Source organism: Ochotona princeps, chromosome 2, assembly GCF_030435755.1.
Source record: "Ochotona princeps isolate mOchPri1 chromosome 2, mOchPri1.hap1, whole genome shotgun sequence".
Taxonomy (NCBI): Eukaryota; Metazoa; Chordata; class Mammalia; order Lagomorpha; family Ochotonidae; genus Ochotona; species Ochotona princeps.
The window spans coordinates 21,083,058-21,105,555 of NC_080833.1; the positions used below are offsets into that span (position 1 = coordinate 21,083,058).

Below are 22,498 nucleotides of genomic sequence, written 5' to 3' on the forward strand. Positions count from 1 at the left end.
GTTGACCTGATGACATCTTTTCTTTTTTGATTATAGATACTACTTATGTCTTCAGCTTCGCCAGGACATAGTTTCAGGACGTCTGCCATGCTCCTTTGCAACCTTAGCATTGTTAGGTTCTTATACCATCCAGTCTGAGTTGGGAGACTACGACCCAGAACTCCACGGCGTGGATTATGTCAGTGAATTTAAACTGGCTCCAAATCAGACCAAGGAACTTGAAGAGAAGGTCATGGAACTGCATAAATCATACAGGTGAGTATGGCTCCAGGGTTTGTCCTAGGTAGCTTTGGCATTAAGTTTAAACCCTTGACCCTCTGCTGATTCATTGTTTGCCTAAGAAGTGCCATAGAAAGAGTCAACATGAACTTCTCTCCACTGTTTAACTTTGGGGAGTCATTTAAACTCTTGGAACATATTTTCTTGACAAAATAATGGGCATTGCATTATGGGATAAAAGCTAGATGAGATAGAACACTTAACATGATGTCTGGAACATAGTAGGTACTCAGTAGGTGATAAATACTGTTGCTGTTGCCTTTTCTTTAAAAAAAAAATAGGTCTTTATTTAAAAAAAAGAAACCTATTTTTATAACTTGAGGGAGATGGATAAACCAGATATAAACAAGAGAGAGAGAAAGAGAAGGAGAGCTCTCATCTCATCAGTGATTCACTCCCTAAATGTGTACAGTGCTGGGGCTAGTCTAGACTGAAGCCAAGAGCCAGGAATTCAGGGGTGGCAAGGACTAGGTTACTTGAATTTTGTAGTTGTTATCTAGTTATGTTGTTACTTCCCCTAGGTACTCATCAGCAGAAAGCTAGAATCAGGAGGAGGCAGAACTACAAACCAGGCACTCTGATATGGGATATGGTTATCCCAAGTGATGGCTTAACTGCTAGAGCAAACCTTGACTTTTTCCCCCTAGATTTTAAACTTATGCTATATAGTGTGCCTTGAAATCTTAATGACAGGGAAGTTTTAGTTTGAAATCTACAAACGTGAATAGATTTCAGAAGGTCTGTGAATCCTCTTAAGATATTTGTGAAAGTCCATACTGAATTCATTGTGCTACTTTTTCTTTATGAAATCAGTTGGTGGTGGCAGGGAGGTATCATGACACAGTGATCAGAAGCAAGGGTTTATAGGCTGTCTGAGCTTGAAATCTTAGCTCTGCTTTGCCCCAGCCTTGCGACCTTAAGTAACTTAATTCTAATCTCTTAGCCTCAAGTTGCCTGTGACTGATAGACATTATTACCTAAGAAGATACAGGGTGATTTCTAGGTTTGGAAAAGGTAATATTGTGTATAAAACACTGGATAGAATGTCACCATATTTTTCACATAATACAAATTCCATAAATGTTGGCTAATGATTAAAGTGCAAGAGTAATTCGTGTTTCTTACTATCATACATGCCTTTTTACTTGAGTCATTTGCTGCAGCTGAGTTTTACAAACTGCCTCAGTCTATTACTGTGAAAGTCTAATGCTGGCCTTGAGTTCATATTCTGAGTTAGATTACCAGTTTTTAAAAGGTCACATTGCTCAAGGAAAATTCCAGAAAATTCAAAGAGTGGTCTCGTCGTTTGCCATGGTGATAACAACGATTCTGTCTAGTCATTGAACCAAATTATTTCTTGGAAAGTACCATTAAGGTTGCAATGATTGGAATGCTTCAAATAAGAAAGGCTTAGCTCAGATGCCCCCGACTCTGGCCCAGTTCTGGGTGCCTGTTGTCCCTATAAGTTTGGCTACTTGTCATGAGACTCAAGGTAAGGATTTGAAGTCTATAAACTACAAAGTTATAGACTTCTGACGATCACCCAGCTCATTTGGGGTTGTACTGTTTATGAAGAAAACTGCCACAGTTTGTTTTTCATTTTTGGCTTGTACAACCCAGTGCTCTGATATTTGGACCACTGAACAACCACTTTCAAATCTGTTAATGATTGTAACATAAGAATGTTGTGTTATCTTTGACTATATTTTAGTACTATATTTTCTAATTATGATTATAAAAATTTATTTATAAAATATATGAAGCACATAAGTACAAAAGTATGGGAGAGAAGCAATCAGAATAATAGATTTATTACAATATCATGATTATAAAGTCTAGGTCAGAGAGAGGAATATCTTTCATTTTCTGGTTCAGTGACCTAATGTCCACATTGTCTAGGGGTAGGTCAGATGGAAGCTGAGAGCTCAGAACCGTATCTGGATCTCCGTGTGGTGGCAAGAACCCAAGCACTTGAATCAATATCTCTTGCTTCCTAGGTCTATTAGTAAGAAACTACATTGGAGGCATGGAGTAGATAAGAGTTAAATCAGCACTCTCATTTGAGCTATGTACAACACAAATAATTTAATTCACCCACATTGTGAGGGAGGGAAGGGAACGAGGCTGCAATCTGGGAATCGAGATCTTCCACATGAATGTCAGAAATCCACCTGAGCCATCAGCACTGCCTCTCAGAGTGTCCAGGAGGCAGGGAGGTGGGATCAGGAGCCGGAGGTGGGAATGGAGCCCTGCAGCTCCAGTGTGGGACAAACTAACTACCCACCCCAACTCTTAAAAAACAACAACAAACAAACAAACAAAACAAAGCACTGAGAAAGCAAGACAGAAAGACCTCATCTGCTGCTTTAGCTCTCAAGTGTCCACTAGGTCAAGGCTAAAACCAAACCCTCTCTGGGAGCTGGGAACGTAGTCCAAGTTTCCTGTGTGGGTGGCAGGAATACAATTGTTTGAGTCATCACCACACCCTCCTAGGGTTTGCATTAGGAGAAAGCTGGGGGAAGGAATCAGAGCCAGGGATCCAACCGAGAAAATCTGATCTGACACAATCCTCAGGCAGAATGCCTGGCCCCAAAGAATAGTACATTAAATTCTCAACCCTTCCTTTTCTGGCTGTATATCTGTGTGAGACCAGGTTTTTCCATATACTACTACTAAATTAATATATTGCAACAGACTAAATGCAGAAGCAGCTAGGAAAATTCAGCTTTCTTTTAAGGCCATGCATTAACAAGGTTTGTAAATATGTAAAACGGTACCACCATTCATTCCATTTTTGAGATGATATTGTTAGTTTTCACAAGTGATGTTATTACTCTTAAAATTTAGTGAGTTTATTGTTATTTAAGGAATAAATATTTTAACTTTTACAAAGTAGCTTTAAAATTGCTAGTATAGTAAATAATGGATAGACATGAAGAAACAGCTTTTGGAGCCTTCAATAATTAAGAGAGTAAAGAAGTCCTGAGGCCAGAAATCTGGGCGTCACCGGGTTAGGTGACAGGGCACCACAGTGAAAAATGTGGACCCTGGAGTTAGTCCTTGAGGCATTGTGCATTTGTACTCTCTTCATTGATAGCTGTATGACTCTCCGTTACCTTAAGCCCTCTAGGTTTTCTTTTTATCAAAGTGGAAATGATTATGTGAGTTTTATAATTGTTGAATTATGAAATTGATGTAAAGTGCTTATAGCACAGTATACTAAAAAAAATGTTCAGGTATTTGCTATCAACATAGTGATTTTATTCTGATTTTACAAATGACAAATGTGAGTCTAGAACTGAAAAGTCTTGGAATTTAGAGGAGTTGTGATCAAGAAGAGTGAAGCATCAGGAAGGACAGAGTTGTGGTCTGGGAGCTGTCCTGCCAGCTGTTCAGCAGGAGTGGACAGGAACGGACCTATGTCCATTCTAGAGAATTTACAAGTCTGACGTGGAGTTGCCTTTCTCCTTTCCAGACAGATGGGCAGCTCTCATAGGAAACCAAGTGAAGTATTTATGTCCAAGAACATGGTGTTTGCACCATCCCGGAGAACTTCTGCTGGAACATAAGCGTTTACTATGTGTTGGAAGGAACAGGATTATGGCACCCTGCCCCTTCGAGACATAGAAGACGGCCTCTGTACATGTAACCCTTAGTAGTGGCCCTTTGCCCAGGCAGAGATTTTGAAGCTATATTAACAACTTTATGTTAGTGAATCAAGCTTAAAAATTAATTACCGTCCATTATGGGCATTAGTAAGGTATGTAAACTTGTCAGTTGTCCCCCATTTAATTATTTGAAATCGTGATCCTTAATTAGGAGATGCAGAACACTTCATGAAATGGCCATCCAGTAACACTGAAACTCACTTCATGGTCTACTTGACCCCATTTACTTAAAATAAATAAATACTTGGAAAATTGGTTATAACTTCCCTCTTTTTAAAAAAATTTATTTTATTTATTTGAAAGTGGGATATACAGAGAGAAAGAGAGACAGAGAGGAAGATCTTCTGTCTGGTGATTCACTCCCCAAGTGGCTGGAATGGTCAGAGCTGCGCCAATCCGAAGCCAGGAACCTGGAGTCTCCTTCGGACCTCCAACATGGGTGCAGGGTTCCAGGGCTTTGGGCCATCCTTGACTGCTTTTCCAGGCCACGAGCCAGGAATTGGATGGGAAATGGGATTACAGGGACTAGAACTGGCACCCACATGGGATCCTAATGTATGCAAGGCAAGGACTTCAGCTGCTAGGCTACCGTGCCTGGCCCATAACTTCTCTTTTTAGTGAGTGAGAGTTAGCCAGTGCCAGAGTTCCCTAACTACTTTTCTAAGCTGCAGTCCTTACAAATAGTGAATTATGGGGCTGGGGTGATGGTTCAACAGGCTGTTCCTCCACCTTGCAACACTCCCAGCTGCTCTACTTCCAATCCAGCACTCCTTCTCTCAATCTCTCCTTCTCTGTAAAATCTCTAAACTCTTCACTTAAAAGTCACAGTTACTGAGATTGGGAAACAGGGTGAGACATAAAGAGATCTTCTATCCATTGGTTCACTCACAAAATGGCTGCAATGACAGGAGCTGAGTCAATCTAAAACCATGAGCCAGGAGCAGGTACAGGCTCTCAAGGACTTGAGCCGTCCTCCTCTGCTTTCCCAAGCCATCAGCAGGGAAATAGATTGGAAATGGGGCAGCCGGGGCATGAACCTTACCTCGTATGAGATCCCAGCGCTTAGAGATAGAGGATTAGCCAGCTGAGGCATCATGCACATTTACTTTAAAAAATTCAACTTATACAAATTATTTCTCTTGATTTTACTTTGTGGTCTGTATATAATTGGATCACTGGGCTAAAAAAACTAAAATTGCAATAATAAACATTTATAGGTTACACAGCAGTTTTTTTTATAGCCATTGACTCATTTAATTCTAATAGTCACATTCATTCACTCATTCATTCATTCATTCATTCAAGGCCCACCACCTATCTCTTCCAAACATCATTGCCTATTCTGGTGTCTGGAAATAGTTATTATTATGATTCTTACTTCACAGAGGAAATTAGGGACACACAGGCTCACCGCTCACAAATGCAGAAGCCAGATTTCCAGCCCATGTGACTAGAGGCCTAAGTTAAGTCTGCGCTCTCACACTAAGAGTCTTAACCTGCCTCTAACCATGTGATCCCCTGGATCTGTTTCTTCAACTTTAGACTCTTTAATCCTCTTGCCGTACTCCAGTTTCAGGACCCCCAAACTCACCCTGTTGATTAGAGTACCAGAAAACAAAATACTTTGGGAGAATCTTAACTAGAAAGTTACATATCCTATATGGGGAAAAAAAAAATAAAACCACGGAGGTTTCCTGAGATGTTTTTAATGACCAGAGCATATGGACTTACCTAGGGGCTGCTTTTCCCATTCTGCTTTGTCCGTTTTGAGCTGCAGACCCCTCTTCATAAACAGAATTCAGGTATGATGCTTTAAAGATTGTTCCAAGAAGTTTACTCAGGGAGGCTGCATCGTAATACATCCCCTTCCTGGGATCGTTTTTTCTTGTGGTTCTTGTTCTAAGGAATCTTTTGTTCATTTTAATGAGGGTAAAGACAGATGGGGTTGGAAGAGGTTACTCCTTGTTATATGAAGAGACCCCTGCTGCTTTTTATAGATGGAGGCTGTCTTTTGGGAAACTGGCGTTTATGGGGACCAAGGCTATGTTATTGTTACTATGAAGTAACAAGATTTGATTGGTCTGAATTATGCAGCATTAGGAGTCATATCTTCCTCCGCAAGTACAGCATAACTTGTGAGCACATTTTAAAATGAGAAAGAAAGATCAGCACAGTATTCAGTGAGACTGATTGTTTTCAAACAAATCTAATTCATTATATGCTTCATAATGAAGACATCACAGTAACAGAATGCAGCCCCATTATCTATGTGCTCCTATTAACCAATTTATTTTGTTTAGAACAATGGGCAGGACACCATCTGTTACCAGAAATGTTCTTTTCATCAAGCCTGTCCCCATTAAGAGTCCAAGTTAAGTAACATCAGCTGCCCTCTTGTTTAATTTTCATAATAACTCAATTCAGGCATAGGGAGAGAAAAGGGCAGCTAAGAGGATATTGTAAATTGCACCATGCCCTTAGAGAATTCAATTTGTTCATCTCCTTGGCAAGAAAATTAATGGGAGGAGTTCATATGTGTTGAAGAAAAAGGTTGGAAAGAGAGGGGCTGAACTGATGATGGATAAGATAGCTCTAAGGAAATTGTTGAATAGAATTAATTTTTTTTTTCTAACCGGAATTTTGGTTTCCCCAAGCTCTCTCCTTTTCTAAAGCCTATTATGATTATTTAAATACAGGTAGTAGTCGGAGCCCTGTTCCATAATATTCTGCTTTATGGCTGTGACATATATTATATACATTTTGGTATATGTGCATGTTTGTGTACATATAAAGCACAAATAATATACATGTTATTACCATAAATATCGACATGTGAAGAATTTTTTATTTTTATTCTAAAGGTCCATGACTCCAGCCCAAGCTGATTTGGAATTTCTTGAGAATGCCAAAAAGTTGTCTATGTATGGAGTTGATCTTCATAAAGCAAAGGTAAAACAATGTTAACTTTGGCTTTTATTAACATTCACATGAATGCGTGATTTGACACAGGTCTGTTCTTCTGGTAGCTCATCTGCTGTGGTTTAGAAATGGGCTGAGTGTACTACCAAAGGTTCCTTGCTGGGGGCTTAGTCCCCAGTGTGGTCATGCTGTGAAGCAGTGGAACCTTTAAGAGATGGGGTCTAATGGCAGGTAATAATGTTATGATGGCTCCACTCTTTGAAGTGTTTGGTGTAGAGCTCCTGGGACTGGGTTAGTTCCTGTAACCATGAATGGGTTGTTTTAAGGGAGCCCAGCACTCTGCCTGAATCTCTTCTGCATGGTGTTTGTCCACCATGATGCAATTCATGCTGTGATGGAGCTAGAAGGATCCCACAGAGCCAAGCAGATGTCAACTCCAGGCTCCTGAACCTCCAAACCATAAACCAAATAAACTTTTTTTTTTGTTTTGTTTTGTTTTCAGAAAGTGCTCAGTCTTGTGTATTTTGTTGTAACAGTAGAAAATAGACTAAGGAAATACCTGTGCCACACCAATATTTATCTGAGTACTACAGAATATTCAAGAGATAGTAGTTTTTGTCAGGATTGTTAAGTGTATTGATTCAGTCAATCAAATGTCTGTTGGATTTAGCCATTAGTAATTCCACCATCAGAATAAAGTTTCACATCTATGCCACTTTTAAGATCAAATGATATAGGGCCTGGCGGCATGGCCTAGCTGCTAAAGTTCTCACGTTGAAAGCCCCGGGATCCCATATGGGCGCCGGTTCTAATCCCGGCAGCTCCACTTCCCATCCAGCTCCCTGCTTGTGGCCTGGGAAAGCAGTCGAGGACGGCCCAATGCATTGGGACCCTGCACCTGCGTGGGAGACCCGGAAGCGGTTCCAGGTTCCCGGCATCGGATCGGCACGCACCGGCCCGTTGCGGCTCACTTGGGGAGTGAAACATCGGATGGAAGATCTTCCTCTCTGTCTCTCCTCCTCTGTGTATATCCGGCTTTCCAATAATAATAAATCTTTAAAAAAAAAATTTAAAAAAAGATCAAATGATATAGCACCTAGAAAAAAACAGATTTTAATTTCCTAAAAAGCAGTTGCATTTGAAAATATACATTGACAACTCACTTGATTTCTCATCTTCAGCATCTGAAATGTCTGCTGAGACTGAATGGGTTGTGAGGGTCAAGGGCTCAAGGGAATGATTGGAGTTCATTCAGAGGAATGAACTGGGATATGTGATGAGGGGATTCCAAACTGTCCAGTGAGAAACAAACAAAGGGATTAGGAATATTGAGCTCACAAAAGAGAAATTTGAGGAAGACATAGTATCTATCTTCAGACATTTGAAGGAGTGGTATAAGAAAGGGAGATTTTAGTGTGAGTCTTAAGATCCAGGCTAGAGGTGAAAACTACAGGGGACGATGTTGTTCAGCTAAATTTGACAAATTGAACAGAGCTGTTCAAAGACGGGATGAGATACTTGAGTAGACAGTGACCTCCCTGTCTCTGGAGGTGTTCCAGGATGAGGAAAATAGCACTCGATAGGAATTTAGAAAAGACATCTACACATCTGCGTAACTGAACTAGAACATTCAGGGTTCTCCTGTCCTGAAGATAATCTATTTAAATTTATTTTATTACTAAAATTTCATTGCATGTGAGTGATTTTTCTTAAGAACAAAGAGGACTAGGAGTTATAACTTTTATGAATCTGTAAAGTAAATAGTAGAAAAATCAGGGCATCATGTGAGGTGTATTTCCAGACCTGAAATTGTGAGGTTTTGCTTTTCAGTTCCTGCTGGACACTGGCATTAGTTCGGGAATAGATGGAAGAGTCAGTTGACATGTTCTTTCCCACATGTAAAGCAAATTGCCTCTCTGAAGCATCCAATTAAAAGATACAGTTGTACACATAGACTGTAAAACCTTGAAGAGGGCTCCTTGGAAAGTCTCATTTATGTCGTCGTCGATGCTGGGTGTCGTTTCTGCTTCTCTGTTGTTTGTGCATAACCCATGTTGGCCCTGGCATGTTTTACTGTGCTGAATTTGAGAGAGGGTAACCAAGAAGCACTTAACTCTGGATTTGATTGCCTAGCTAAACAAGTAGTCATCTGTAGAGACTAAGAATTCTTTAATAAAGAAGCATGAATCTGTATCTTCATTTCACCTTAATATGCCTTCCTGGCTTAGGGATAATTTTGATAATTTGATATATTGAATATCAGTTATTATAATAATCTGAGATTCTTTTATATTGACTTTTTACAGGAAAAGTCAACTCCTAAATCTTCCTTTCTGGACAATTTATGCTTTTTCATTAAAATAAAGAGAATTATAATTGTTTAAGAATACGTATTAGGATACATTGCTGTAAGTCTTGACCTCCAGGAAATCATGTCTGCCCACTTAAACATAGTAGTCAAACAGATGTGATGGTCAGGTTGAAGTTTACTTTTCATTGTATGCTTTGTAACTATTTTAGGTTATTGATTTTTTTTTTCAAATTATCTAATAATGGTAGTGTGCTGAGCGCTTTGGTTAAAGTAAATGCTAATGGTTTTCATTTTCAGGACTTGGAGGGCGTAGATATCATCCTAGGTGTCTGCTCTAGCGGCCTTCTGGTTTACAAGGATAAGCTGAGAATTAACCGCTTTCCTTGGCCTAAAGTGCTGAAGATTTCGTACAAACGTAGCAGCTTTTTCATCAAGATTCGTCCTGGAGAGGTACAGAATTGATGTTTCTTTCTTCCCAAACCAAGCACAAGTTATATCTAAAACATCTGTGTTCCTGTTTTCCTTGCCACATCTTCTAGGAGATCTGTATAGCTAACTATTCAGGAGCTGGAAATACTGTCTTCTAAATTTATCGTTCCTGGGGTGCTGCTCATTGTTTGACATTTCTCTTCCTGGAAGTCAGCATAGCATTGCCAAAAGCTAAAGTAGAATTGTTTATTCCAGGTGAAAACTTGTTAGAAAAAAATGTTTTAAAATTGAGAAGCACTGAATTTGAGAGGAGTTGATTTACTGCTGTTTTGTACCAACAACCCCCTATCTTACTCATAAAATTAAAATTCATTTAAATGTTTTATTTATATAATTTTAGTATTCTAGGATCAAAGTATAGATTTTTAATACAATTGGGTGTTTATGATTTTGTATGATAGCTCAGTTATTAGTTGAAAGTCAAATTTAAGGATATAATAATACTGGCCAATTTGGAGGCCAAATGTAACACAACAGAATGCTTGAGTAGGAATCACTTTTTTTAAAGCCCTCTAGCTCCTTCTCTGCTACTTACTAAGCAGAAGGTGCTAAGCAGATCTGAAGCTCATTTTCTTTATCATTCAGATGAAGTAACTCTGCCAAAACTGTTTTGGAGATGAAATGGGATAAACGCTGTTAAAAGCTCTAAACAGGAAGAATACATACTGACGTCAGTCAGGTGGCTTTTAGTGTGTGTATATCACCATCTGCTGGTGAAAAATGGCTCAGGATTTAAGTCTTGAAATTCTGGGTGCTCAGCCTTGAACATCTTAAGTAGAGATTATCACTGCAGCATTTATTTTGTGCCATAATTATTTTCCTGTGCAGAGAGCAATCAAAGCCAAGAGTCATTTATTCAACAAATATTTATTGAAGGACTTTCCTGTACCAAGCCGTAGTCTAGGAATGTGAAATATAACAATTAAAAAGAGTCTCATCCCTCAACAATTTTAACATTTTAATGTAGATAAGCAGAAAATACACACATACATTCACGAATTAATAAATATGACAGTACAAGTCCTTAGCTTCTATTAATGTCAATTTAACGTGTCCTAGAATTGCAGGATTCCTACCGAAGAAGGCAGTCCTGCAACAGGAGGGTCTTTGAGAGGAGTAGCGATGTCTGTAGCAGGTGATTTAAAGGTCGTGTGGCACATGGGAGAGAAGGAAATTCTGTCATTTCAGAGCTGTGAGAGTAAATGAAGAACTCTTCTGGACTTGCTCATTTGTAAAAATGCATAGATACTGTCACAATGATACAGGAACTTGATGAAATAAATATGTGTTTCCTTTTCATCTTGCAACGTAATCTGAAAATAGAGCCGAAAAGGAACAAGACTAATGGGACAGTGTTTCTAGTAGCCCTGGCAGCCCACGATGTGCTTCTGGGACGTTCTAATCAAATAACAATCAATCCAAGAGAAAACAGTAATTCAAGAATCAGGGTAATATTGTGCACAAGAAATATTGTGCAACACGGTGACAATAGTTAAGAATAGTGTGTATTATTCTTCCAATTTGATAGACTAAATCTTAAGTGTTTCCACCACCAAAAAAAACATATGAAGTAATTTATGTTAATTAGCTCAGTTTAGCCTTTCCATAGTGCATACCAAAAAGTTATACACAATAGACATAAATAAATGTCAATTATTTTAAGAGTCTATATGGAGCCAGAAAATTCTAGTGATTAGTACATCTTGCTCTTTGATCATAGAGCAGTTTAGTATCCCAAATGCAGATAGTGACTTGAGAAAAGCAACATCTGTCTGAACAATTAAATGGTGACTTAATTTTATCTCAGAAAAATGTACTCTGTGTTTGTGTGGATTTTCTGAATATGGTGCATAAGGAACGTAAGATGCATTCCATGGCCTTATTTTAGAAGAAGCTATCCTCAGTAAGTCATTTTCTGTGGTAAATAGGAAACACTTTCACATGTAGCATTCATTCTGTTTATGGTGGTGTCTTCTTGTGGCACCATATTTCTCTGATACTGTGTCATCATAGTTGAGTAATGCTTCCTGCTCCATGTTTGTTTGTGCTTTTGCAGCAAGAACAGTATGAAAGTACCATTGGGTTCAAACTTCCCAGCTATCGAGCAGCTAAGAAATTGTGGAAAGTCTGTGTAGAGCATCACACATTTTTCAGGTATTCTCATTTAAATATTTTTCAAGGATAAACTATTCATGCTTATATCTATTTTAAGCCTGCTATTGAAATTCCCTTTTATTGTATGACTGGCACTCTTATTTAAATAGTTCCGTTGAGAATATCTTAAGCAAGATCAAATTAATTCAGTTCTATCTCTTTAGGTTGAAAGCGGATGCTTCTTTTTTTTTTTTTTAGTATATATTTGTTTTTTATTGGCAAGGCAGATTTACAGAGAAGGAGAGACAGAGAAAAAGCTCTTCCATCTGTGGATCCATCCTCCCCCAAATGGCCTCAGTAGCCTGAGTTGCACTGATTGGAAGGCAGAAGCCAGGAGCTTCTTCAGGGTCTCTCACATGGGGGCAGGGACTCAAGCACTTGGGCCATCCTCCACTCCTTTCCCAGGCCATAAGCAGAGAGCTGGATCAGAAGTTGAGCGGCAGCTGGCGCCCATGTGGGATGCCAGGGCTTGCAGGCAGAGAATTAGCCAGTTGATTCAGTCCTAGATGCTTCAATTTTCAAAGTACCTTTCTCTTTTAGAAGAGGTGAGGAACAGGAATTTATCCTTACAAAGGACTCTTTGACTGCCCTAGCTGTTGCTAAAATCAGTCCTGTTTAGAAGGTTATCCTCACCCAGCTCCACATGGAATTCCTGTAAGCAATGCTCTGCTGATTTTCTGGGACTTTTATCCTACAGGTTCAAGAGGTGAAGTTCATCTTTGTCTTGGCTCTAATTGACCCCACAGAGCCATCTTTGAAGCCCAGTTACCAGATAATCAGAAGTGTCATTTCCTCTACTTTTGAGTCCACAGTGTTAACCCCTTGTCCTCAGTTATTAAGCATTTTATGAATGTGTGCCCTTTGTGTAAGGCACTGTGCTAGTCATTGGGAATTTAGCATGTAATAATTCTAGCCTCTACCTAATGGGATATGCAGTCTAGCAAAGACCTTAGAAGAGGAATTATTGTCTGGGTAGCTAATGTCAGCTTGACTTTTCAAGAAAATTTCTTTATTACAGAAGGTGTTATAAGTAGCTACAGTGTAATGAACTCCCTTTGTATCTATACCTGACTCCAATGGTCAGCAGCCCAAGGACGACCTTATCTCATATCCTTACCCCTTATATATATCTTATATCCTTATCCCTTCTTCCTACTTCCCAGATTATTATTCTGAAGCAAACCTCAAGCCACATGTAATTTTATTCAAACTTGACTCATTGTGAAAGGGAAGAGATTAGGGAGAGAGGTATTACTTATTACATATTACATATTTTTCATCCATTTGCATTTTTGTATCATACTCAATTACTGTAGTGCAGTAAGCAGGAAGAAAAGTTATAGAAAATAATGTGTCAGTTCTCATTCCTGAATGAAATATGACAGTACTTTTTTTCTGATTAAGGAATCTTAGTTATTAGCATTAATGCCTTTTCATACATTCATTATCTTCCTCTTTAAAATCAAACCAAGAATTTTCAAAGAACAATTATTTTATTAAGAATGAGAAACAAGGCTATAAGCAAAAGAATATAATCAATGGTCTGGTCAGGCTCAGAAAAATTCAGAACAATTATTGTTTGACGGAACTAAAACAGGTTTACAAAAATAAATGTATTTACCTTCACTTTCTAAAACCTGAAAAAAAAAATCAAACCAAGAAAATAGAGTTTTTAAAAAGGAAAAGGAAGAGTAAAAAGATTTTGATTGTTTGATGTCTGTAGTATCAATTTCAGCTGCAGCTAGGTTAGGATAGCCTATTTAAATTCGTTTCATGGAAATAAGAGGCCCTGTTAAGCCATAATGGCTTACATGGAAGAAAGTACATGTTTGTTGAATTATAATTAACTATTCCAATGAGAAAATATTTATCTCTTTTTAGTAATAGTTGATATAATCATTTATTTGTTTATTCAACATTCATTGGGTGCCAACAAACATTTGGGTGCCAGACACAATGCCAGAAATAGAAACATAAAGATGAATAAATCAGAAGATGGGGTTCTTAATTGAGCTGAAATACTCCAAATAGCCTATTAAACAGTTTGCTAAGCATTAGTTGAGCTTGGAGAACGTTTGACGCAACAGTCATACTAGTAGAATGGAAAAGAGCATTGAGCTTTTGTGCCTGTTTGCTGCCCAGTCTTTTAGCAGCTATGGCACCTTAAGCAACCAGTTTCTTACTTGAGGTTCAGTTTCCTGTATCAATGAAATAAAGAAAATATTACAGGGGTGCAATAATGAAAATATTACGGTGCTATAAAAGCATCCTGAAAACTATAGGCCCTATCTATAAAGATATAAATGATATTATTAATATAGGTTACCAAGTAAATTAAAATGAGAAATGACAAAAATAATGATTGATTAGAACTCTTATTAACTGTAAGGAAGCCTAGAGAATGAGGAAACATTTTTTTTTTTAATATTACAGTCTTGGGATAATGAGATGGTGTGTATATAATACATGGTGATTATGATGTTTTTTCTTCCAGACTGACATCAACAGACACCCTTCCCAAAAGCAAATTTCTTGCTCTAGGATCCAAATTTCGATACAGTGGCCGGACTCAGGCTCAGACCAGGCAAGCCAGTGCCCTCATTGACAGGCCTGCCCCACACTTTGAGCGCACAGCAAGCAAACGGGCCTCCCGCAGCCTTGATGGAGGTTTGTACTGAATATTAATAATTTCTTGTCACCCTCACTCACTAGAGAGAGTTAGAAGATGTACAGTTATCTAAAAGTAAACCAAGTTGGGCCCGGCGGTGTGGCCTAGCAGCTAAAGTCCTCGCCTTGAAAGTCCCGGGATCCCATATGGGCGCCGGTTCTAATCCCGGCAGCTCCACTTCCCATCCAGCTCCCTGCTTGTGGCCTGGGAAAGCAGTCAAGGACAGCCCAAACATTTGGGACCCTGCATCCGTGTGGGAGACCTGGAAGAGGTTCCAGGTTCCCGGCATCGGATTGGCGCGCACCGGCCATTGCGGCTCACTTGGGGAGTGAATCATCGGACGGAAGATCTTCCTCTCTGTCTCTCCTCCTCTGTGTATATCTGACTTTGCAATAAAATAAATAAATCTTTAAAAAAAAAATAAACCAAGTTAAAGAATGTTAGTGGAGAAATGAAAGGAATTTGATTAAATATCTAGTTTAGTGGAATTATCTTAAGGAAAAAGGAGAAGTGAGGATTGGAGAGGGTAATGACTAGAACACTGCTAGGTGGTATGGATCGAACAGCACTAGAATTAGAAGTGATAATCATTTAAATGTAAGTATTTGTTTTTCTAGTAAGAAAGAAGAAAAGATTCTACTTCTTTATGTTATGAATGCAAAACCTGAGGGACAGAAAAAATAAGTAACCTTAAGAACGTAACTCATGAATGCTAAGGTTGATGGTTTGAACTGCAGTGTATATATGTGTTAAAATATTGTATTATACCTCTTATAAATGTGTAAGTATTACATGTAAGAGGCTGTCATTGTGGCATAGTGGGTTAAGCTACTGTTTGCAAAGCTGGCATCCCACATGGGTTACCAGTTTGAGTTCTGGTTGATCCACTTCCAATCCAGCTCCTGGCTAATGTGCCTAGGAAAACAGTGGAAGATGGGTCCCCGTCAGCTGTGTGGGAGACCTGTGTGGAGTTCCAGGCTCCTGGCTTTGGCCTCATTTCAACCTGTTTGTTATAACCATTTAGAAAATGAACCAGTGGATGAAATATCTTTTGCTCTCTATCTCATCCTCTCTCTGTAACTCTTTTAAATACATAAAATGATAAAGTAATAAAATAAAACATTAAAACATTTCCAATTTTAATTTTACTTTAGATTACAGTTTTTGTTGTTGTTAATTTACTTGAAAGATTAAGGAAGCAGGTTAGACAGAGTGTCCACCTGCTGGTTTGTTCCCCAGATGGCTACAATATCCTACAGAGGGCAGCAGCCAGGAATTCAGTCGAGGTCTTCCGCATAGTTGGCAGGAGCCCAGACTCTAGAGCCGTTACCACCATCTCTGCATTATCAGGAAGCTGGCATCAGCCACCCTCAGGTGTCCAGACAGGAAGCTTGGCCTGTAGGCCAAACTCCTGCCCAGACACCCAGTTTTTTTAAAAAGTTCAGTCTGAGTATATGCCACTAAAGTGAGAATAAAAGCAGAAGTAAAGGCTGTTGCAGGGTGATAGGTGACTACAGCTTGTCTTTCAGTATGTCAACAAACAGAGTGAAAGTGATCAGGTATTGCTAACATCTTGGAGGTAGGGCTGATTGCTAATAAATATTAAAATCGGTAAAGGGAATATACTTAAGTGTTATTCTTAAGCGTCATCATTTAATGGAATGAGAAAATCTAAAAGAAGAGTGGAATTGGAGATACAGAAAGTCTAGGCCATTGTTTCTGAATAATGATATGTACACGTTCTATACCTTTTCAGATGTTTTGCTCATGTATCGGCTGAGTTGCTTGTCTTACTGACTTGTTGGAGTGTTAATACATTTTGGATATAAATCTTTAGTCAGATATATATATATATATATAATCAGTATATTCTCCCATTCTATGACTTGTATTTGCGTTTTCTTAATGGTATCTTCTGATTAATGGAAATTCTATTTTTAACATAGTCCCAGTTTACCAATTTTGTTCCTTTGTTGTGAGAAAAGGAGAAGTTTTGTTTAAAAAAAAATTTTTTGCCTGCCCATGATCATGAAGATACTCTGATGTTTTCTAGAACCTTATTGTTTGTCTTATGTTAGGATCATCAGTTTATCTAGAATTTACTTTTACATTTGGAATGAGATGGAGATAAAGATTACTTTGTTTTTATAAGTATATTCCCTTGGTTCCACACTTTTTGTATATTTTTTAAAAGATTTGTTTTTATGAAAGGCACAATTACAGAGAGAGAGACAGGAAGGTCTTTCATCCTGTGGTTCACTGCCTAAATAGCTGCAGTGGCTAGGGCTGGGCCGATTCAAAGCCAAGAGCCAGAGTCTCCCACATGAGTGCCAGGGGCCTAATGACTTGAGCCATTGTCCGCTGCTTTGTCTCTGCTATTTTCCCAGGCCATGAGCAGAGAGCTGGATTTAAGTGGAGCAGCTGGGACACGAACTGATGTCCAAATGGAATGGGAGAGCCACAGAGTGGAGAATTAGCATGCTGTACCACCTTGCCAACCCCCATAATGTGTTTGTTATATATGTAGAATTTTGAGATTTTTTTGCAATGAAGAGAGGTGGATCATAATTTTCCTTTCTTCTAATATTGTTGTCAATGCCTCAGCCTACGTAAGCTACAATAGTTTAGGTAACATTGGTGTAATTTCTTTTTTAGTGTTTGGAAGATCCCTTTATGAGAAAATTCTTTACTTTCAGATTTAATGTTTATGAGATAAGAGGTTACTAAGATTTCTAGTTATTTCTTCAGTTTTGATAAATTGTGCTTTTCTAGGAATTCTTTGTTCCATCTGAATTTTCATTGACAAAAATGTTATTGACTGAAAGCTGGGTATCTTGTTTGTAACATCCATAGCAATGCCCTGTTTGCATGCGTAATATTGGTAAATTATTTCTTTTTTCCCTTAAACAGTCTTGCTAGAATTCTATTATTAGTTTTTGTTTGTTTGTTTGTTTGTTTGTTTGTTTTAAAGATTTATTATTATTGGAAAGCCGGATATACAGAGAGGAGGAGAGACAGAGATCTTCCATCCGATGTTTCACTCCCCAAGTGAGCCACAACAGGCCGGTGCGCGTGGGTGCAGGGTCCCAAGGCTTTGGGCCATCCTCCACTGCTTTCCCAGGCCACAAGCAGGGAGCTGGATGGGAAGTGGAGCTGCCGGGATTAGAACCGGCGCCCATATGGGATCCCGGGGCTTTCAAGGCGAGGACTTTAGCTGCTAGGCCACGCCACCGGGCCCTATTAGTTTTTTTTTTTTTAAGATTTATTTATTTTTTATTGGAAAGTCAAATATACAAAGAGCAAGAGAGGCAGAGAGGAAGATCTTCTGTTCTTTGATTAATTCCGCAAGTGGCCCCAATGGCCAGAGCTGCGCCAATCCAAAGCCAGGAACCCTGAACTTCCTCTGGGTCTGCCATGCGGGTGCAAGGTCTCAAGGCCTTGGACCATCCTCCACTGCTTTCCCAGGCCACTAGCAGGGACCTGGATGGGAAGTAGGGCTGCCGGGATTAGAACCGGTACCCTTATGGGATCCCTGCATGTTCAGGACAAGGACTTTAGCGGCTAGACTATTGTGCCGGGCCCTATATTGTTAATCTTTTAAAGAACCAAATTTTGGTTTTCTTATTTACTAATGTGCATTTTTTAAATGTCATTCATACCATTTCATACCCCTGTTGCTTTTTTTTTTAACCGTTTTTATTTATTTATTTATGAGAGAGCAAGACAGCTCACAGGGAGCTCCCACTACTGATTCATTCCATCACAACAGCAGCAAATGGGAACCTGACCTCATTCCATATCTCCCACATGGGTGGCAGGAACTCACCATTTTGAGCAGTCCCTGCCATCTCCCAGGGTCAGCATGGCAGGAAACTGAAATCAGGAGCAAGAGCCAAGCAGTGAACCCAGGCACCCCGGGGTAGAAAATGAGCAACCTATCTAGTGGCTTAGCCACTATACTGCATACATGCCTACCTCTGCGTTGAACAGTTCTTTATCTAATTTATTGAAATAGATATGTTCATTGTGATTTTTTTTTAATTCATTAATTACGTTGTATTATGTGACACAGTTTCATAGGTACTTGGGTTCTCCCTACCCCTCCCCACACCCTCCCACCATGGGTTCATTGTGTTTTTTAAAGGTTTTATTTATTTGAAAGGCAAAGTTACAGAGAGAGAGAAAGAGGGAGAGGTCTTCTGTCCACTCAATCACTCCTCAAATGGCCATAATTCCCAGAGCTGGATCGGTCTGAAGCCTGGGCTGAGATAGCTTCTTCCAGTTTTCCCACATAGGTGCAGGGACCCAAGCACTTGGGCTGTCCTCTGCTGCTTTCTCAGGCACCTTAGCAGGAAGTTGGATCAGAGGTGGAACAGCCAAGCCTTGATGCAGGCGCTGTAGGCAGAGACTAATTCAGCCTTACTATAGCACTGGCCCAAAACCTTTTCTATAAGAATGCTTTGTAAGGAGCCTCACTGTAATGAAACAGTTGAGCATTCCTCCTTCTCTTCTGTTGTGTCTGGCATTCAGAGCACCTGCTTCTCCAGCTCAGGAGCCAGAACTCTCTCAGCTCCCAGGGTAATCAATAATGATAACAAGGACTTTTCGGCTCTGTTATACTTTTTTATTTTAAAGCTATTTCCACATATTAGCAATCTAGTGATCAAGAATAAGCATTTAGGATTTTTTATTTTACTCAAGTGGAAACTGGAGCACACACAGAAGAAGTTATGTAACTTACTAGAGTAACACAACCAGGTGGGTCACCCCTTCAGGGAATAGTGTTTACAGCGGTTCTGGCCCGGGGAATACATCCTTACCGTCATTGGAGCTTTAAAACAAAACACATCCAACGCTCATTCTTGGAGAGCTCATCTGTCTGGTAAGGAACTGAGCATCAGCTGGCATTTATTTATTGTTGTTTTTCAAGTTCCACAGAATTTTTGTAGGCAGCCCTCTGACAATGGAGCTACAAATCCGTTGCATACCTTCTACACCTGTGCTACAGATTAGCAGAAATTATAGAAGCTGGAGGTTGAGTTTGTTTCTCTACTGCATATGATGGTTTTGAGGCTAACTGTTTAATGCTCTAGTGTATACCTAAGCTTCAGTTGGCATTAGCCAGGAACATTATAATATTGAAATTAATGGTCTTTAAGAGTACTACTACCAGAATTTTTCTTTGTCTAGAGACCTTCAGAAAGGAGATACTGAATTTTTAAAGTCAAATATTCTATATGTTAGCATCAGATCTTATAATAGCTAACAATGTGTTAACAGAACTAAAGACCCAGAACATCATAAAAAGTAATCACTATTGGGCCCGGCGTGGTGGCCTAATGGCTAAAGTCCTCGCCTTGAACGCTCTGGAATCCCATATGGACTGCAGTTCTAATCCCGGCAGCTCCACTTCCCATCCAGCTCCCTGCTTGTGGCCTGGAAAAGCAGCCGAGGATGCCCCAAAGCCTTGGGAATCTGCACCCGTGTGGGAGACCCAGAGGAAGAAGTTCCTGGCTCCTGGCTCCTGGCTCCTGGCTCCTGGTTCCTGGGTTTGGATAGGCACAGTACTGGCCAGTGCGCTCACTTCGGGAGTGAAACATCAGATGGAAGATCTTCCTCTCTGTCTCTCCTCCTCTCTGTATATCTGACTTTACAATAAAAATTAAAAAAAATCTTAAAAGAAAAAGCAATCACTATTTCAAAACCAAATATATTTAAAAGCATTGAATTATATACTTTGAATGAATTATAAGATATTAATTATAACTCAATAAAAATGTTTAAAAAACACATGGTAATTGCCATTATAGTCTATTGGGATCCATATTCTACATTCTTCCTTCTGAGAAAATGAAAGAAGTTTGCCTCTTTCCATGATTCCCAGATGATCTTTCATTTGAATTGTGTATCAGTGTATGCAAAATTAACTTTACCCAACACACTGTTGAAATGATATTAATCTAGAATGGAAGAAATAAGGACTTAAGTATGACATTAATTGTTATTAATATTTAAAGTTGACAAAGAATTTTATACACATTGAATATCCCATCTTCAACTATCCTAAGGATTAATAGCTTCCTCATTTTACAAATGATGAAATTTTTTTTTAAAGATTTATTCATTTTATTACAGCCAGATATACACAGAGGAGGAGAGACAGAGAGGAAGATCTTCCGTCCGATGTTTCACTCCCCAAGTGAGCCGCAACAGGCTGGTGCGCGCCGATCCGATGCCGGGAACCTGGAAACTCTTCCAGGTCTCCCACACGGGTGCAGGGTCCCAATGCATTGGGTCGTCCTCAACTGCTTTCCCAGGCCACAAGCAGGGAGCTGGATGGGAAGTGGAGCTGCCGGGATTAGAACCGGAGCCCATATGGGATCCCGGGGCTTTCAAGGCGAGGACTTTGGCTGCTAGGCCATGCCACTGGGCCCACAAATGATGAAATTAAAGTTTCCACAATTAAGCTCTCTGCCTAGATCACACTGACATGGTGATTAGGGTAAACCTTTTGGCTTTTGTCTCTGTCCCATGCTGCCTTTCACGGTTAAGGATTCTTATAATAATGTTACTATTTTTTGAGTTTTGAACTCTGTTTGCTCCTGTTTCCAACTGCAGATTTCTACACTTGTGCCTACTTTCCCACATACAGTACAGATTGCCAAAGCTAGGAATACCAAAGACATAAATTATTTGGCTCTGCAATATTAGCATTGGATTAAAACCAAATGCAAATGGCAAAATAACACATGGTGAAAGCATGGGCTGTGTTTCTATGATGCCAGGCAGAGTTGAATTAATTCTTTGAGAGGAGGTGTGAATACACATGTATAATGATACTTTAGCACAACTGTGAGCAAAATATTTTGTCATAATCCCCTGTGTTGTTAGTTTTCATCCCATCTGCCATTTTTGCTTTGACTGGCTGAAATTACCCCTGGGTGGCAGGAACTAACAAGCGACCACATATCTTTCATTGGAAAGTGGATTCTTACACTTCCACTATTTTCCCCATGCACATTCTGAAAAATTGTTTCCCTCTGTGGAGATATTATAGGTTACTTTTCTTGATTTTGTGTGTAAGAAGCAGTTATGAATTTCAGTAGTTCTTTTGATCTGTTTGAGTCAAGAGATTCCTTTTTTCCACTTAATCTTTATATCTTACCAATCTAAATGTATTGATAAATTATGTTTACTATAGTTAGCATAAAAAGTTAGAAAAACATGCAATAAAAATGGCAAAGATTTTTTTTTTTTTTTTGAGATGCAGAGAAACAGGTAAAGGGAAAGACAAACAGAGCACTCTTGTCATTCCTTAAATGCCCACGATAGCTAGGGCTGGCCAGGTGGAAGCTGGGAGCCCAGTATTCAATCAGGTCTCTCATGGTAATGGCAGGGGCCCAGCCCCTTGACCCATCACTGCTGCTTTCAGAACTTTTATTATCAGAAAACTGGCATCAGAATCAGAACTTAAGCCCAGTCATTCTGATGCTAAGCAAGGGCATCCGACCACTCAGCCAAATAGCCACTGCACAAAATTTAAAGATATGCAAGGGGGCTAGTGCCATGTCATTGCAAGTGAAGCCTCCACCTGTGGTACTGGCATCCCTTAGGAGTACCAGTTTGAGTCCCAGCTGCTATACTTCTGGGCCAGCTCCCTGCTGGTGTGCCAAGTGCTTGGGTGCCCAATAGCCATATATGAGATCTAGAGGAGGCTGCAGGCTTCCAGCTTCAGACTGGTGCTGCTGTGTCCATTTTGGCCATTTGGATTTGAACCAGTACATGAAAGATCCCTCTCTGTCTCTACTTCTCTCTTGGTAAATCTACCTTTCAAATAAAACTAAATTTTAAAAAGCTTTGCAAGAAGAATAATTCAAGTTCAGCCATCTCTTTTCATGAAGGTTCATGATCTGTTCCTAGATATATTAAACCATGCAGGAAAACACCTTCATTCCTAGACAATATAGGATGAGTGAAATCTGTTAACATATTTTAAAAGAGAATGTGAAA

At 39.4% G+C, this 22,498-nt stretch overlaps 1 protein-coding gene across 9 annotated transcripts in view; it reads left to right on the forward strand.

Annotated features, from left to right (window-relative positions):
• Positions 1–22,498, forward strand: part of EPB41 (erythrocyte membrane protein band 4.1) — a 184,530-nt gene that overhangs the window by 103,085 nt on the left and 58,947 nt on the right. For all 9 annotated transcript variants that reach the window (XM_058677883.1, XM_058677903.1, XM_058677886.1 and 6 more), the window contains 5 exons: positions 37–255; positions 6,809–6,896; positions 9,475–9,627; positions 11,723–11,820; positions 14,315–14,487. In XM_058677883.1, coding sequence (XP_058533866.1) covers positions 37–255; positions 6,809–6,896; positions 9,475–9,627; positions 11,723–11,820; positions 14,315–14,487 — 731 coding nt within the window. The remainder of the gene's footprint in view (positions 1–36; positions 256–6,808; positions 6,897–9,474; positions 9,628–11,722; positions 11,821–14,314; positions 14,488–22,498) is intronic.